Raw genomic sequence first — 17,766 nt, 5'->3', positions numbered from 1 at the left:
ACTAGTGTTTATGTCTAAAAAGAAAAGGTCATGTAGTTGATCCATTATGTCACATGTAATATTATGTCTTACATATTTAAAGCAATAATTATTCTTTCATTATAACTTTAGATTTAAATAAAAGCAAATAGAATACTAGGATACTTCAGCAAACAACTAGTTAAAAAAAATTCTTCCTCTTTTTTAAAATTTGCATAGAGTTTGTCATGCTTTGCTGAGCACATAATTTTCTACTTATTTCAAAACAAAATGATTAAACATGAATTAAAATGGCAGTGGGATGGGCTATAGACTGAAAAACAGACTTATTTGGAAGAAAATTATACATCCTTCTGACTCTATAGCTCACACTTCCTCTTATAGAATCTGTTGCATTACCAAACAGCATTTTTGTCTTTTGCTCTCAAGGTTCTTGCATTTTTAAGTACATGGTGTAGAGGCCTCTTTCATCCAACCAACCGAAATTGGATTAAGAAGGTAAGAATGTAAAAAAAAAGATGATGGTATTTTGTATCTGATTTAACATGATAAAGATTTGATCATTTAGATTATTTTCAATTTCTCTTAACGGCAAACCTAGGAACATGGTGGGAACTCTGCTAGTTCATTTGCTCTTACAAGGTATTGAAACTGTTTTCTGGTTCTCTTCTTCATTAGATGCGTTTGATAAGGGTGTACAGTATTATAATCTATCACTCTTTTCTTTAATTTAATTATATGCAGGTTTTATAGGTCAGGTCATTTAGAGTCTTTATGAATTGTGTTATTTTCTTGTGCTGCTTCTTGTTAAATTTACTGGATCAATTACAGTTATCCGTTATCAGTTGTGGTAACACCACAAAGTCTACAGCTAAATTTCAGGTCATGTATTTTAGAGCTTTTGGACAAGGAATTGTTAACCAAAAACTTTCAATTTAAAATGAGTAGTGGAAATTCAACCAATATCATCACACTCACCCATTTGAGCAATAGTACGGGTAAGCTAATGTGTCAAGTGATATTTGTTTCACTCGCCTGTAGTAGTAAAGCCAATAAATATCACTGATTTCAAGTGGGCCACACCTTCTGAATGTATGAAGCGATATGCTATGACATAATTAACAGATCTGTCTCCATCCAAGGCAAAAATGCATGCAAAAACATCACATAATTTACTAACTTTATATTATGATGCCAAAATACAAGCATTCTTGAGGAGCTGCAGGGTGAAAGGTAAAGCAAAAACTTTTGAAAAACTACCACTTAATGTTCTCCAACTATTGTCTCACAGGTTTTCTGCTCTATGATACTTTGGGATGGATAGTGAGTATGCCAAAGCAAATTCACGGTCTCAGAGGTTCCTGTCTGGTCATTCCATGTTCTTTCTACTACAGATCATACCCACCTGTAAACCCAAACAGAATTGTGTGGTATCAGTACGACTCTTCTCCTTTTAGTTATCCTTTAGTTTATGATCCATGGAATCCAAATGGTGTTATTTGGAAGTTCAGATGGAAAACTGATTTATATAGAAATCCCCATAGTTGGGATTGCAGTCTGTTGATCAAAACGCTAGAACAGTCCCACCATGGAGAGAAATTATACACATGGATTGACCCTGAAAATGTCGGAAAGAGCACCTTTGTATTTTATGATGTCACCTCTACAATTTTTGTTGATGGTATGTAAATATTCTTGGAATTATATTCTGTATACAATATCTTTGATTGTACAACAGTAGTGAAATATTGGTTGGTCTGTAACAATAGACATAATCAAACGCTTCTCCTAAACTGACTTCTAATCAGGCAAGACCATTTGCCCCAAAAAAGTTTTTTTCAGTTATAAAGTTTAGGTTATAAAAGTTAAACATACATACATACATACATACATGCATACATATATATATAAGATAATTTGTTTGCAGATGCCTGTTGCTATTGTATAATGCAGTGAAATTCAAATATTTCTAAATGTTCAAATACTTTTAAACAGCATGTTATGTACAAATTATTCTGTTTCTGTCCATTATAGAACATCCAAAGCAGCCCAGCCTCAGTGTTTATGGAGGTGAAAGGATGGGTGACAAGGTCACAGTAGTATGTTCAACTTACCACACGTGTCCATACAGAAAACCAACCATCAATCTATACGGTATAGAAGGATCTGATCAAATCCTGGATGATAATTTTAAAGACGGCCAGTGGAAAACCACTCTGACACGCACAGGTGTCATAAAGGCTGAACGCACGAATATTCAGTGTTCAGTAACACATTATGGTGGCAGAGAGGTGACAGCTGCGACGGTCAAAATTGCCAAATGTGAGCAAACACACATATAAACAGTTTTGTGTGATATTAGCTGTGCGTTCACTTTAAATGTCACAGTCAAACTTATTACAAGATTTCAATTCAATTTCAGGTGTTCATCAAAAAATAATGATTGAGCCTGAACTGACAGATGTTACAGTGGGCATCACAAAGAACTTTGTTTGTAGCGTCTACCATTCCTGCCAGAATGAGAATCCAACCATCACATGGAACTATAAGAACATGCAGGTCACAAGAGAGGAAAAAAAACGTCGGGGTTCAAATCAGATCAGCTACTCCAACATTGCCTTTCGGGCTGCAAAAGAAGATCATGGGAAGAAGTTGATATGTGCTGCAAAATTTTCTGGAGGAGACTTTACAGCTTCTGTTATTTTACATGTAAAACGTGGGTAATTTGTTAGCATCATGTTTGATGTGTGTGATGTCTCTTTGTCTCATTAGGTATCCTGTCTAGTTTATTCATTTTTATTTTTATTTTTTTTTCTGTAAAGTTTATAATTAAAGAAATGTGAAAACTCCAATATTTACTTTCTAAAAATATTTACCATTAAAATGTGGCTTGTTGTAATATTTGTAATATTGTTGTTGACAAAACACATTATTTTACTTTAAAAACAGCAATTCTTTTGTACAAAAGTATGTTTATACAAGCTAAAAACTTGATGTTTAATTTTGATTTTTAATTAGTTCTCTGATTAAAAGCAGAAAATATAAAGCTTTTTTTTCTATCCTTCAACCATTAAATGTTCTCCAACTCTTGTCCCACAGGTGTTCTGCTCTATGATGCTTTGGGATGGGAAGTGAGTATGCCAAAAGACATTCACGGCCTCAAAGGTTCCTGTCTGGTCATTCCATGTTCTTTCAAATATAAATCAAACCCACCCAAGAACCCACGTAGAGTTGTGTGGTATCAGCAGGACTCTAAAAGTAGTTTAGTTTATGATCCTTGGAATCCAAACAATGTCAATGAGAAGTTCAGAGGAAAAACTGATTTATATGGAAAGTCAGATTTGGATTGCAGTCTGCTGATCAAAAACCTGGAATCGTCTCACAATCGAGAGAAATTATACACAAGGATTGACCCTGAAAATATTGCATGGCAAAATTATGAAACTGATGATGCTATCACTACAGTTCTTGTTGAAGGTATGCAAATGTTCTTGGAATAATATTTCTCCTCTGTAATATTCATGATTGTCCAGCTGTAGTATAATATTTTGTGTCCAGTAACAATAGATGCAATAAACACTCCCAAATAAAATCTCCAGAATTTAGTTCTTTCTAACCAATTTATTTGTTTAAATATCATTTAAAAATGGCAAGCCCATTAGCCCCAAAAAGAAAACATTTTAGACCTGTCTTTGCATTATATATCAACATATTAAAACAATGGTTTAAAATAATTTTAGGAATGGCTCAGATGAGCTTTGTCCAAATAATTTTTGGGGCCAGTGTAAATTTGTAAAACTTAATATAATGTACTAATTCTAATGTTTCTGTCAATTAAAGCTACTGCACAGAAGCCCAGCATCAGTGTTTATGGAGGTGAAAGGACAGGTGACGCCATCACAGTAGCATGTTCAACTTTCCACACGTGTCCATACAGCAAACCAACCATCACTCTGAACGGTATAGAAGGATCTGATCAAATAGACAATGAGCATATTAAAGATGGCCTGTGGAAAATCACTCTGACACGCACAGGTGTTGTAAAGGCAGAAAGCACGACTATTGACTGCTTAGTAACACATCATGGTGGCATAACAGTGACAGCTACAGAGGTCAAGAGTTCAAAATGTGAGTAAACAAATATGTTATGCAATAAGTTCACTTTAAATATCACAGTAGAAGTTATTACAAGATATCATTTCAATTCCAGGTGTTCATCATAACATATCAATTGAGCCTGAACTGGCAGATGTTACAGTGGGCATCACAAAGAACCTTGTTTGTAGTGTCTACCATTCCTGCCAGCAAGAGCCAACCATTACATGGAACTATAATAACATGCAGGTCACAAGAAAGGAAAAAACAGGTTCAGGTTTAAACTGGATCAGCTACTCCAACATTGCCTTTCTTGCAGCAAAAGAAGATCATGGGAAGAAGTTGATATGCGCTGCAAAATTTTCTGGAGGAAACAGTACAGCTTCTGTTATTTTACATGTAAAACGTGGGTAATTTGTTAGCATCATGTTTGATGTGTGTGATCTCTCTTTGTCTCATTAGGTATCCTGTCTAGTTAATAAATTTATTTATTTATTTATAAATAAATAAACTTTATAAACTAAACTTTATACTTAAAGGGGGGGTGAAATGCTATTTCATGCATAATGAGTTTTTTACACTGTTAAAGAGTTGGATTCCCATGCTAAACATGGACAAAGTTTCAAAAATTAAGTTGTACGTTTGAAGGAGTATTTCTGTTCCAAAAATACTCCTTCCGGTTTGTCACAAGTTTCGTAAAGTTTTTTTCGAGTATGGCTCTGTGTGACGTTAGATGGAGCGGAATTTCCTTATATGGGTCCTAAGGCACTTCTGCCGGAAGAGCGCGCGCTCCCGTATAGCACAGCACTGAGAGCATAACAGACTTCACTGATCAGAGCGAGAGCGTCGCAAAATGTCACAAAAGCAGTGTGTTTTTGGTTGCCAGGGCAAGACAACCCTGCACAGATTACCAAAAGAGAAACAGCATTAAGGGACCAGTGGATGGAGTTTATTTTTACAGAGCATCAACGGAGTTGTGCAAGTGTTTGTGTTTGTTCCCCTGCATTTTGAAGATGCTTGTTTTACAAACAAGGCCCAGTTTGACGCTGGATTTGCACATCGTTTATTTCTTAAGGATAATGCAGTCCCAACGAAAAAGGGTCACCATCGTGTGTTGGAACTGCAGGCGGTGAGTAAAACTGCTTCAAGTATCTCTGTGTTGTTAACTTAGCTATCAGCGCGTAAGCACATCAAGTAAACAACATGCGATGTTGTCATCAAACTGCACTTTCCACATGTACAGCTTAAAAAAAAAAAAAGACGACAAAGTGGAACTTAGTCATTTTCCAAAACCGCTAAGCAAATATATACAGTTTCAGTACATACCACACAGAGACGCCTTTGCTGATGCTGCTCTTGTTAAATTTCAGCCTCTGGATCTGTGTCACAGCTTCCAAACGCTCTCAACGCAAAAGCCTACTGGCGCTCGTGATTCTTTAGCTCCGCCCACACGTCACGCCTCTAGCCGGTCGTGTTTTTCCGGGAAAAATCGGTACAGACTATCTTTCTCTTATGAATATAATAAAACTAAAGACTTTTTGGAGTTATGAAGGATGCAGTACTACTCTATATGTACTCAAGATTAACAGGATATTGAGTGAAAACGAGCATTTCACCCCCCCTTTAAACTTTATACTTAAAGAAATGGGAAAACTCCTATTTATTTACTTTCTAAAAATATTTACCATTAAAAATGTGCCTTGTTGTAATGTTTGTGACATTGTTGTTGACAAAACACATTATTTTACTTTAAAAACAGCAATTATTTTGCATAACAGTATGTCTATTCAAGCTAAAAACTTGATGTTTAATTAAAATTTTTAATTAGTTCTGTGATTGAAAGCAGAAAATATAAAGCTTTTTTTCTATCCTTCAACCATGAAATGTTCTCCAACTCTTGTCCCACAGGTGTTCTGCTCTATGATGCTTTGGGATGGGAAGTGAGTATGCCAAAAGACATTCACGGCCTCAAAGGTTCCTGTCTGGTCATTCCATGTTCTTTCAAATATAAATCAAACCCACCCAAAAACCCACGTAGAGTTGTGTGGCATCAGCGGGACTCTAAAAGTAGTTTAGTTTGTGATCCGTCGCATCCAGACAATGTCAATGAGAAGTTCAGAGGAAAAACTGATTTATATGGAGAATCAGATTGGGATTGCAGTCTGCTGATCAAAAACCTGGAATGGTCCCACAATGGACAGAAATTATACACAAGGATTGACCCCGAAAATATTGCATGGCAAAACTATGAAACTGATGATGCTACCACTACAGTTCTTGTTGAAGGTATGCAAAAGTTCTCCTGAATTTACTTCATTCTAACCTATGTATTTGTTTACATTTAATTAAAAAAAAGGCAAATTTGCCCCAAAAAGAAAATATTTTAGACCTGTCTTTGCATTATATATCAAAATATCAAAACAATGGTTTGAAATAATTGTAAAAATGGCTCAGGTGAGCTTTGTCCAAATAATTTTTGGGGACAGTTTTAATTTGTAAAACTTAATATAATGTACTAATTCTAATGTTTCTGTCAATTAAAGCTACTGCACAGAAGCCCAGCATCAGTGTTTATGGAGGTGAAAGGACAGGTGACAAAGTCACAGTAGCATGTTCAACTTTCCACACGTGTCCATACAGCAAACCATCCATCACTCTGAACGGGATAGAAGGATCTGACGAAATAAAGGATGAGTCTGTTAAAGACGGCCTGTTGAAAATCACTCTGACACGCACAGGTGTTGTAAAGGCAGAAAGCACGACTATTGACTGCTTAGTAACACATCATGGTGGCATAACAGTGACAGCTACAGAGGTCAAGAGTTCTAAATGTGAGTAAAGAAATATGTTATGCAGTAAGTTCACTTTAAATATCACAATAGAAGTTATTACAAGATTTCATTTCAATTCCAGGTGTTCATCATAACATATCGATTGAGCCTGAACTGGCAGATGTCACAGAGGGCGTTGCACAGAACTTCACTTGTACCATCTACCATTCCTGCCAGAATGAGAATCCAACCATTACATGGAACTATGAGAATATGCAGGTCACAGAGTGGAACAAAAAACATACTGATTTAGATCAGTTTCAGATTGCATTTTCCAACATAACCTTTCTGGGAGCAAAAGAAGACCATGGGAAAAGACTGATATGCACTGCAACATTTTCTGGAGGAAATATTGAAACTTATGTTGTTTTGCGTGTACAAGGTGAGTAACTTGTTGTGAGAATCATGTATGTAATTTGATCTAGTGATTACAGTTGTATTTTATCTATTCTTGTTTTTTTGTAAACCTTATAACTAATTTGAAAATCTCTCTTTGGTGAATATTCATTCAAATTATGCGTTGTAATGTATTCATACTAAAGTGTGGTTGATGTTTCATGCATGCTATAATCTTACAATTTATGCAATTATGTGAATGTCAGGTTATGCGAAATAGAATTTGTGTGTTTTCTACCAATTCTGTTGCAGAATATCAAAAGCCAGTGGATCAATTCCTGAACGAAAGTATGTGCTTTCCCTTTTGTAGCTGCTCTCATATTTGTATTATTGCACTGCACTATAGGCTTTTTGTCTATGAAATGTTAAAGGGTTAGTTCACCCATAAATCAAAATTAGGTCATTAATAACTCACCCTCATGTTGTTCCAAACCCGTGAGACCTCCCCGTTCATCTTCGGAACACTGTTTAAGATATTTTAGATTTAGTCCGAGAGCTCTCAGTCCCTCCATTGAAACTTTGTGTACGGTATACTGTCCATGTCCAGAAAGGTAAGAAAAACATCATCAAAGTAGTCCATGTGACATCAGAGAGTCAGAATTTGTTGAAGCATCGAAAATACATTTTGGTCCAAAAATAGCAAAAACTACGACTTTCCCCTTATTCAGCATGTCTGTTGTCTGTTGTGAGAGAGTTCAAAACACTGCAGTTTAGTGATATCCGGTTCGCAAATGAATCATTCGATGTAACCAGATCTTCTTTAACCAGTTCACCAAATCGAACTGAATCGTTTGAAACGGTTCACATCTCCAATACGCATTAATCCGCAAATGACTTAAGTGGTTAACTTTTTTAATGTGACTTTTTTAATGCTCCCTCTGAGTTAAAACAAACCAATATCCCAGAGTTATTCATCACCAAAAAAAAAAAAACCGTTCTGTTCAGACGCTCTGTGTGTGTTGGTCTGCTTCACGCTGAATCACACATGTGCAGTATCATCAGCTCCTCGGTTCTCAAATCGGACGCGTCTGACAGAAAAGGTTCTTGACTCGAGAATGAGTCAATCTTTTCTTCGTTATCTGGCTTGGCTCGGTGTTCATCTTCAGTTCTCTCTTAACATCAGTTCAGTCAGTATACTGTTTGAGTAAATGAATTACTCCGGGATATTGCTTTGTTTTAACTCAGGGAGTGTCAGCCACATTAAAAAAGTTAACAGCTTAAGTCATTTGCGGATTAATGTGTATTGGAGACGCGAACCGTTTAAAACGATCCAGTTCGATTTGGTGAACTGTTTCAAGAAGATCCGGTCACATCGAATGATTCGTTCATGAACCGGATATCACAAAACTGCTTTGTTTTGAACTCTCTCACAACAGACCTGGAAGAGAAGACAACTTTATTTATCCTGAATAAAGTTGTAGGTTTTGCTATTTTTGGACCAAAATGTGTTTTCGATGCTTCAACAAATTCTAACTGACCCTCTGATGTCACATGGACTACTTTGATGATGTTTTTCTTACCTTTCTGGACATGGACAGTAGACCGTACACACAGCTTCAATGGAGGGACTGAGAGCTCTCGGACTAAACCTAAAATATCTTAAACTGTGTTCCGAACATGAATGAAGGTCTCACGGGTTTGGAATGACATGAGGGTGAGTTATTAATGACATAATTTTGATTTATGGGTGAACTAACCCTTTAAGATTGTTAATAATGATTCATTATATATTATTTTTAGCCTATTTCCAATACGTGGCAGACGTGATACCCAAGATCACTGCATTGCCTCGTTCATGTGTGGTAATACCATGCAGTTTCAAAACAGATGAGGAATATTCCACTGAACTTCGGGTTCTATGGGTCACCAGAAAAGGGGGCTACATGTTCCACACCGACCCAGTCGATGTCTCTGACAATTTCAAAGGCCGCACAAGGCTCCTCGGAAACCCAGTTGAGCAGAACTGCACTGTGGAGATGGATAATGTGCAAACACATGACAATGGACCATTCTGTTTTAAAGCAGAAAGAGAAAATGAGAGATACAGCTTCAACAACAGCTGTGTGTTCATTATTATGCGGGGTGAGAAAATATAGCCACATATAATCACTTGGGTTCACATACTTTTGAAAATGTGCTTCATCCCAGAATGTATTTAATGTCTTTTGTGGTAAAAAGCCCCCAACAAACCTGTGATGTCATCCATCCCTGAAAACATTGAGCCCGGGACACGCATTGCTGTCAAATGCTCAGTCAACCACACATGCTCTTCTCACCCTCCTGAAATCACCTGGAGCGTCCCAACAGCCCAAGAAACTATCAGCCACAATCACATGGGTGGAGGCGTCTGGGAAACAGTGTCTGCTGTGACCTTTATTCCAACTGGATATGAAGAGGTAGATGAAATTGTCTGCACTGCCAAATTTTGGGGTGGTAAAACACGGGAAAATACTGCCTTCCTCAGCATCAGAAGTAAGTATAGACTGATGTTAATGAGATTGGCTTGTGCATTTGCCTGTGTTTTAATATGACTGCTCAAATAGAAACCACATACTATATAACTATTAATCCTGTTCAAATAATATTATAATAGGATTGCAAAGGCTTAAATTGGAGGATGTTGGACTGTATGCAATAGTTCCCTTACTGGTGTTCATCCTCATTTGTGTCCTTGCTGGAGTCTTAATATGCAGGAGACGGCACAGGTAACTTTGTATGGCTTATTCTCACCCTTAAGAATATTTTTATCAACTTTTGAGGTCTGTATCCCAAAGTGTATGCCAAACAGAAAGTGTGATTTTATCTTAGAATTGGTTTAAGGTATTGAAACAAAATTTTCTGAATGTTGTCTTTGTGAGTACTGGAGTAGTATGGACACAGCAACTGGCCAATAAATCTTAAAAAAATGCTTTTTAACTAAAAGGGTTAGTTCACCCAAAAATTCTGTCATTAATTAATTAAGACCTCCATTCATCTTCAGAACACTAATTAAGATATTTTTGATGCATTCTGACTTTTTGCACACAAAAAGTATTCTCGAAGCTACGTAATATTATGGTTGAATGCCTGATGTCACATGGATAATTTTACCAATCTACTAGCTATGTTTCTGGATGTTGATCGTGGTAGTACCCTTGCTGTCTATGGTAGGGTCAGAGAGCACTCCAATTCCATCAAAAATATCTTAATTTGTGTTCTGAAGATGAATGGACGTCTTACTGGTTTTGAACGACACAAGGTTGAGTAATTAATGACATAATTTTGATTTTTTTTGTGCCAACTACCCATTTAAGAGTTTCAAAAAGGTTTTGCATAATATCAACAAACTTTGACGAAACAACATTCAATTTAAATATTCAATTTTTTTATTAAATTTACCTTCTGTGATTTTGTTAATGCTTATCTGTTTTTGTCAGTCAACACTTATAATGTTTCAGTTCTACATTCTCATTATTAATTGTAGAAAGCCTCGTCATGATATGCAAGGGTCACATACACAGTCTGAACAGAGGTATGTATGACACATTATTTAATCAGATTTCATTGTTATTCATGTTAAAAACTTTCATTATTTAAAAACAATTCTAACCCTATTCTCTGATGTAGGAGATCGTTTTGGAACAGATTTTCAAGGTTGTAGTTTTCTTTACTAAACCTATCTTTGTAACTTTTTATTTGGTCTTGACACTAAGGGCCAGGCTTCACAGCTTGGACCGACACAAACTGTCTTTTGGCTACTGTCAGGAATTACAAAAAATGCGCAGTGCAGAATTAGCACTGAAACAGCGTGGACACATTTATTTTTGCTCCTGACCTTACTGAACATGCATTTGTAGGAGTCTGCCCACTGCTCTGGGTGTGTGTTCATTGTGTGTGTGTTCACTGCTGTGTTTGTGCAGTTTGGATGGGATAAATGTAAAGCACTAATTCCAAATTAGTGGTATTTGCACCTATATTTAACACCCCAAAAAATGCATGTCTTAAAGCAGGCGGTAATTTGGGCTGCTCTTGGCAGATTGTGCTTGTCATTATGGAATTGATATGGCTATGTTTGTGTTCTTTAATGTGCGCAATGTTACTAAATCACCCGACTAATTTTCCCCGCCTACCTGTGCACTATAATGTGAATTTTTGGCCCGTTTAGTAAATCTGGTCCTAAATTTGTAATTTCTCCACAAGTCATTTTAGTATGCCTGAAGGAAGAGTAGCTTGGAGTAACAGAGGAAACAGGAGTGATATCGGGTAAGTAAATAAAGCCCAGCCACATTCAGTGTTGATCCTTGTTACCAATCCACTTATTAGTTTTGTCTACAGGTATACTGGAAATGCTCCTGAAAGACCACCAAAGGCTGGACAAAGGCAGGTTGAATACATAAGATTACAAATATTGTTATAAACATTAATCATACTATTGATTGATTAAACTGTCACATGTCACTGTTTCCTTTGTCATTGTGCCTTGTTTTCCCTGTCCCTGTGTTCCCTTTGCTTATTAGTCACTTTGGTTTCTGATTTGTACATACCTATTTTTGTTCCTATTAATTGTCTAGTCTGTCTATTTAAGTCCTGGGTTTCTTTTGTTCATTGTTCGGTCTCATCTATAGTTACTGTGTGGTGTGTTGCTTTGTTTCCAGTGTTTATTAAAACTCCTTGTGAACCTTTGTGCGCTTTATTTGGATTACTACACAAATGTTAAAGAAACATTACATGACTATTTAAAAGGTCACATCTTTTAACAGACGCAGCATCTGGAGCCGATTTTCTAGGTAATTAGTATTCTGATCAATATTGCTTACTTATAATTGTCATTGCATATTAGTTGGTCTATGTTTCCAATCCACTTACAGTTCAAGTGTTATCAACAGACATGCTCCTGAAAGACCGCCAAAGCCTGAACAAAGGCAGGTTGAAAGCATAATTATAAAATTATGAATATTGTTAAAAAATGTATCATACTTTTTAAACATTACTTCACTATTTTAATGTTAAATCTATTAACAGACAGAGCATCTGGAGCCGATTTTCTAGGTAAGCTGCATTCCACTTGTGTTATGTGCTTCATTATTTAATAAAAAATAAAATAATAGATTCACGTTTTTTTTCTTTTTTGTAGACACCAATCACCCAGAACCAATGCAAATCTGAGAGCAGAATACAAGTCAGTACTTTATTTTATACAACTATGATTAATAATAAAAATATTAATAATGGAATAATGATGTAATTTTTCCTTACATTTATATGAAAGTGATTCAATTCAATTCAAGTTTATTTGTATAGCGCTTTTTACAAAACAAATCGTTACAAAGCAACTTTACAGAAAATCATGTTTCTACAATATTTAGTAGTAGCTAGTAGTAGCTAGTGTGCACATTTGACAGGATTTTAGAAAAAATTAAAATAATAATAATAATAATACAAGACGTAGTCAGCTAAACCAAGAACTATCAATATTATTAATTAAGTTATTATATGATTCAGTCACACATTTAGCAATAATTGTTAGTTCTGTTTGTTAATTCAGGGTTAGCATCATCTGAAGTCCTCTGAGGTTCAGCATCATCTCTTCTCAGGTGTTCTGGATCCAGACTGGAGCTTGTGTAAATCCTAGTTACGCGAAACATAGAAACAAAATGGAGACATCATTAGCATAGCTGCTGATCCAACAAAGTAAAATTTGTTTAACCCAAGCTAATGAATAAAAATGCACCTTTGATCAGATGCAACTACACTCACAATTAAAAAGATACATTATTCGAATGCTTGGCGAAAGAGATGTGTTTTTACTCTAGATTTAAACAGAGAGAGTGTGTCTGAACCCCGAACATTATCAGGAAGGCTATTCCAGAGTTTGGGAGCCAAATGTGAGAAAGCTCTACCTCCTTTAGTGGACTTTGCTATCCTAGGAACTACCAAAAGTCCAGCGTTTTGTGACCTTAGGGTGCGTGATGGGTTGTAGCGTGGTAGAAGGCTAGTTAGGTATGCAGGAGCTAAACCATTTAGGGCCTTATAGGTAAGTAATGATAATTTGTAACTGGTATGGAACTTAATAGGTAGCCAGTGCAGAGACTGTAAAATTGGGGTAATATGATCATATTTTCTTGACCTGGTAAGAACTCTAGCTGCTGCATTTTGGACTACCTGTAGCTTGTTTATTGACGAAGCAGGACAACCACCTAGAAGTGCATTACAATAGTCCAGTCTAGAGGTCATAAATGCATGAACTAGCTTTTCTGCATCAGAAACAGATAACATGTTTCGTAGCTTGGCAATGTTTCTAAGATGGAAGAATGCAGTTTTTGTAACATTGGAAATATGATTTTCAAAAGACAAATTGCTGTCTAATATAACACCCAGATTTCTGACTGTAGAGGAAGTAACAGTACATCCGTCTAGTTGCAGGTTGTAATCTACAAGATTCTGTGTAGTGTTTTTTGGTCCAATAATTAGTATCTCTGTCTTATCCGAATTTAATTGGAGAAAATTATTTGTCATCCAATCTTTTACATTTTTAACACACTCTGTTAGCTTAGATAATTGGGAAGTTTCATCTGGTCTCGTTGAGATATATAGCTGCGTATCATCAGCATAACAGTGGAAGCTAATTCCGTATTTTCTAATAATATTACCAAGGGGCAACATGTATATTGAAAATAGAAGGGGACCTAGGACGGATCCTTGTGGCACTCCATATTTTACTGATGATAAATGAGATGACTCCCCATTTAAGTAAACAAAATGGTAGCGATCGGACAGGTAGGATCTAAACCATCTTAGAGCCTGCCCTTGAATACTTGTATAGTTTTGTAATCGTATGTCATGATCTATGGTGTCGAACGCAGCACTAAGATCAAGTAAGACTAGAAATGAGATGCAGCCTTGATCTGATGCAAGAAGCAGGTCATTTGTAATTGTGACATTCAGCCAAGTATGGTGACCCATACCTGCATTTAACCCATCCAAAGTGCACACACACAGAGCAGTGAACAAACACACACACTGTGAACACACACCCGGAGCAGTGGGCAGCCATTTATGCTGCGGCGCCCGGAGAGCAGTTGGGGGTTGTCCTTGCTCAAGGGCACCTAAGTCGTGGTATTGAAGGTGGAGTGAACTGTACATGCACTCCCCCCACCCACGATTCCTGCTGGCCCGGGACTTGAACTCACAACCTTTCGATTGGGAGTCCGACTCTCTAACCATTAGGCCATGACTTCCCCCAGTAATACAAATATAATAATAACAGACTTTCAATGGATGGCTGACTTATAGTTGTCTTTGCATATGAAACAGATATGACAAAGTAATTTATTATTTTAGCATTTTAAAGAATTTCAATAAATGTACATTTCCTAAAGTCGTATCACTGATGAACCTTTTCTCTTCACAGGGCAAACAACACATGTATAGTGTCAAGAAACAAGCCTTTCTCCAAACCTCATATGCCATCACCGAAGAGGTACAGTAGTGCATTTGAATGACATATGAGTCCCTCAAAGTCTAATTTCATTGTACTCAAGTTACACAGCAAAATAATAGTAGCCTATTGAATGTAGTGTGTCATAATAAAAGTCCTCATGTCACTTCAAGATTTCTGATCTTTAGTACTGTTTGTTATAATGGAAAACCAGGTAAGACTTTAGTATAGGGTTCAATTCTCACTAATAACTAGTTGCTTTTTAGGATGCCCACTTTTAACATATTGGCTGTTTATTAGTGCTTATAAAGTATGTATAATGCATGGCATCCATAATCCTACCCAATACCCTAAACTTAACAACTACCTTATAAACTATGAATAAGCAGCAAATTAGAAGTTAATTAAGGAAAAAAAAAATCATAGGTAATGGTTAGTTAATAGTGATAATTGGGCCTTAAAATAAAGTGTGACCGAAAACCAATTTGAATAATTTTTGTAATTCAGAAGCACTGTATTTGTTCTTTTCTTTTGCTGTTTGGCTTAGGTTTTAAATAAAAGCACAGTAAGGTCTATATAAATGCATATATTTAGGCTATGTGATTTATACATTCTTATTTTTTCTCATGCACCCCAGTGAGCCAAAATCCTACCGTGTGAGTATATTTATCACTACAAATATAAATATGCTTCAGATGTCTGGGAAAAAGGCTAAAATATTACTGACCTTGGTATCTCTTTTCCTTTAAGGGTTATGATTCTAATGCTGATTTTATATATGGAAATGCCTGATGAAAACGTTATATCATCAGGGCCGTGCAAGTTCTCTTGAGTCTACATCATTTTTTCATCCTGTTCACCTGTTCAATATTGTTTTATAAAAGAAAGATAACTAAAAGATAATGAAAACAAAATATCTTTTCACATTTTGCTTAAGGAAGTGTTTCATTTAAGAACTGTAAATGCATAAGTAGTCTTTTTTTTAACTCTGTAGTTTGTATTGACTATAATATGCCTTTATGCTTCACACATTATTCTGTATGTTTTTTTTTTCTTTTTTTTTTTTGTGAATGCATTGCTTAAATTATGCTTATGCTACTATCCTCGAAAATAAGGAAACATACCTGTGGCTTGTGGCTTAAGTATTTACACAAACATAGTATTTTTTGTGCCTCAAAAATAATGGCTTGGAAATCTACACCAAGGAAATGTCAGACCTGGCAAATAAAATTACATTTTTTAGTCTGTAATGAATTTAATACCTGATGAGAATTAAAAGAAAAAAAAAAGAATCCTGTATTGCTCTTTAGGGACGATGCTGAAAAAGTGTGAATTAAAAACTAAAGTTTATAACACTTTACTGTATTTATATTTCTCTTCTTTCTACTTTTTTTTTTAATACAGGTGTTTCACCTGTATTTTGAATGTATTTCACTTTGTTGCGTTTTCATGTCCAAGTAAGACATGTTCCTGGATAAACATTATTGTCCAAAAATATTTACCTAACCCTATCCCCTACCCCTAACCCTAACCCTACCCATAATTTATCCCTAAAATCAGAGGGAAATGATGGTGGAATAACAAGGGTATAAAAACCCCTAACTCTGGTTATAAGGCTAAAATTTACATTTCCTGTAAACCTGTCCCTCAGATCTGATTGGTTGAGTTGAATGTTGTTGAAAATATAGTGCTAAGGTATACATAGGCCTAATAATATATAATAACTATGTTAAATTGGATGTGGCGCATATTGATCAGCTAACTGTTCAAAATCGTGGCTCCCTTCGGGGGAACTGATTAGTTGACATTACACATGGATTAGCAGGTCAGAAGTAGGTATAAAAATGTACTTTAGGAACCAAACCCCAAATAAACTGCATCTGTTTACAATTTTAACATGTATAGATCTGTATGTACACTAGCCTAAATGTGTTGTTAGGTTACATGTTTCATAATGGTCTTCTATTAACTTAGGTGCAAATAGTGTCTGCCACTACCCTTTACGAAATGAACCATGGTTTTACTACAAATTAAACCAAAATAAGTAATAATAACAGTAAAATATGGTTTATTAAACTATGGTGACCACAAATTAACCATGTTCTTGCTACACCAACCTTAGTTTAACCATGGTATTTGTATAAAAAATGTGGTTATACAAATGGTAATCCAAAATCCAAAAAAAAAAAAAAAAAAAAAAACCTTTGCTAATGCACTTGTCACGCCCCTGGACTCATTTTGTTGTATTTTCCCTCCACATGTGTTCCTTACCCCATTAATTAGTTATTCCATGCACCTGTGTTTCCCCAGTCATCCTGGGTTCATAAGCCCTAGTCCTTTCAGTGGATGGTTTTCGGAGGTTGTACATCAACCTATGTGTTTCCTGTGCTCCTTTCTGCCACATGTATTCCAATGGATTGTTGAATTAAAAGATCATTCAGTGCATTTCTGGTTTCCTTGCTCCTTGAATTTAGGCAAAGTGTGACAGAACTTTATCTACAAAAAATAAATAAATAAAAACTAAAAACATGGTTAATTTTCATAAGGGTATTTACACAAAATAATTATTGATCTACTGTTTACATCTGGTGCAAAGATATCTTAATACTGTTTAAAATAAATAATAAACAGAAGTATAAATGACTTAAAAATAAAATAAAAAATTATATATAACTTTTTTATTTTTTTATATGATCACTCATATGTTGGGCTGGGGATTGACAGAGATTTCATAATTCCATTTGATTCACAAGCTCTTCATTCAGTTATGTTCTTGATTCAATTCAGTTTGATTCATAATTATTCTTATTCTCTTATTCTAATTCCAGTTTCCATACAATTTAATTGGATTAAAATATTTCTGAGAATTTGATGACAGCCATTTATGTACTTTATGTACTTACTCAAAAGCCTGTTTTACTCTAATATTTACAAACAATACAAATGTTACAGTAACTGATACACACTGATATTCCTTGGATCAAGAGCTGTCACCAATAAAAAAATATAATTTAAAACACTGACAAAAATAAAATAAAAATAAATAAT

At 35.6% G+C, this 17,766-nt stretch overlaps 1 protein-coding gene across 3 annotated transcripts; it reads left to right on the top strand.

Annotated features, from left to right (window-relative positions):
• The first annotated feature begins 274 nt into the window (after positions 1-274).
• Positions 275-16,073, top strand: LOC127972634 (uncharacterized). Of its 3 annotated transcripts, XM_052576286.1 has the most exons (26): positions 275-477; positions 581-621; positions 1,271-1,660; positions 2,014-2,301; positions 2,402-2,695; positions 3,079-3,456; positions 3,820-4,107; positions 4,190-4,480; positions 5,983-6,360; positions 6,618-6,905; positions 6,988-7,287; positions 7,554-7,589; positions 9,042-9,383; positions 9,480-9,773; positions 9,895-10,006; positions 10,765-10,812; positions 10,908-10,934; positions 11,481-11,543; positions 11,616-11,660; positions 12,041-12,067; positions 12,167-12,206; positions 12,307-12,329; positions 12,415-12,459; positions 14,692-14,760; positions 15,356-15,374; positions 15,469-16,073. In XM_052576286.1, the coding sequence occupies exons 2-26, from the start codon at positions 585-587 to the stop codon at positions 15,508-15,510; spliced, it is 4,164 nt and encodes a 1,387-aa protein (XP_052432246.1). In that variant the 5' UTR covers positions 275-477; positions 581-584; the 3' UTR covers positions 15,511-16,073. The 3 variants fall into 3 exon arrangements, with proteins under 3 accessions (XP_052432246.1, XP_052432248.1, XP_052432247.1); XM_052576288.1 differs by lacking the exons at positions 12,167-12,206; positions 12,307-12,329; XM_052576287.1 differs by lacking the exons at positions 12,041-12,067; positions 12,167-12,206 and having other exon boundaries at positions 11,616-11,664.
• Positions 16,074-17,766: the final 1,693 nt, after the last annotated feature.

The sequence above is a fragment of the Carassius gibelio genome, chromosome B15 (assembly GCF_023724105.1).
Source record: "Carassius gibelio isolate Cgi1373 ecotype wild population from Czech Republic chromosome B15, carGib1.2-hapl.c, whole genome shotgun sequence".
In the NCBI taxonomy this organism is placed as follows: domain Eukaryota; kingdom Metazoa; phylum Chordata; class Actinopteri; order Cypriniformes; family Cyprinidae; genus Carassius; species Carassius gibelio.
This window is presented reverse-complemented; position numbering and strand designations above follow the sequence as displayed.

Excerpts from the sequence above, each read along its gene's own strand:
- LOC127972634 (XM_052576286.1), top strand. The coding sequence starts at position 585 with ATGGTGGGAACTCTGCTAGTTCATTTGCTCTTACAAG. Across the intron at positions 622-1,270 it reads AGTTCATTTGCTCTTACAAG|GTTTTCTGCTCTATGATACT; the intron begins GTATTGAAACTG and ends ATTGTCTCACAG. Across the intron at positions 7,288-7,553 it reads TGTTGTTTTGCGTGTACAAG|AATATCAAAAGCCAGTGGAT; the intron begins GTGAGTAACTTG and ends ATTCTGTTGCAG.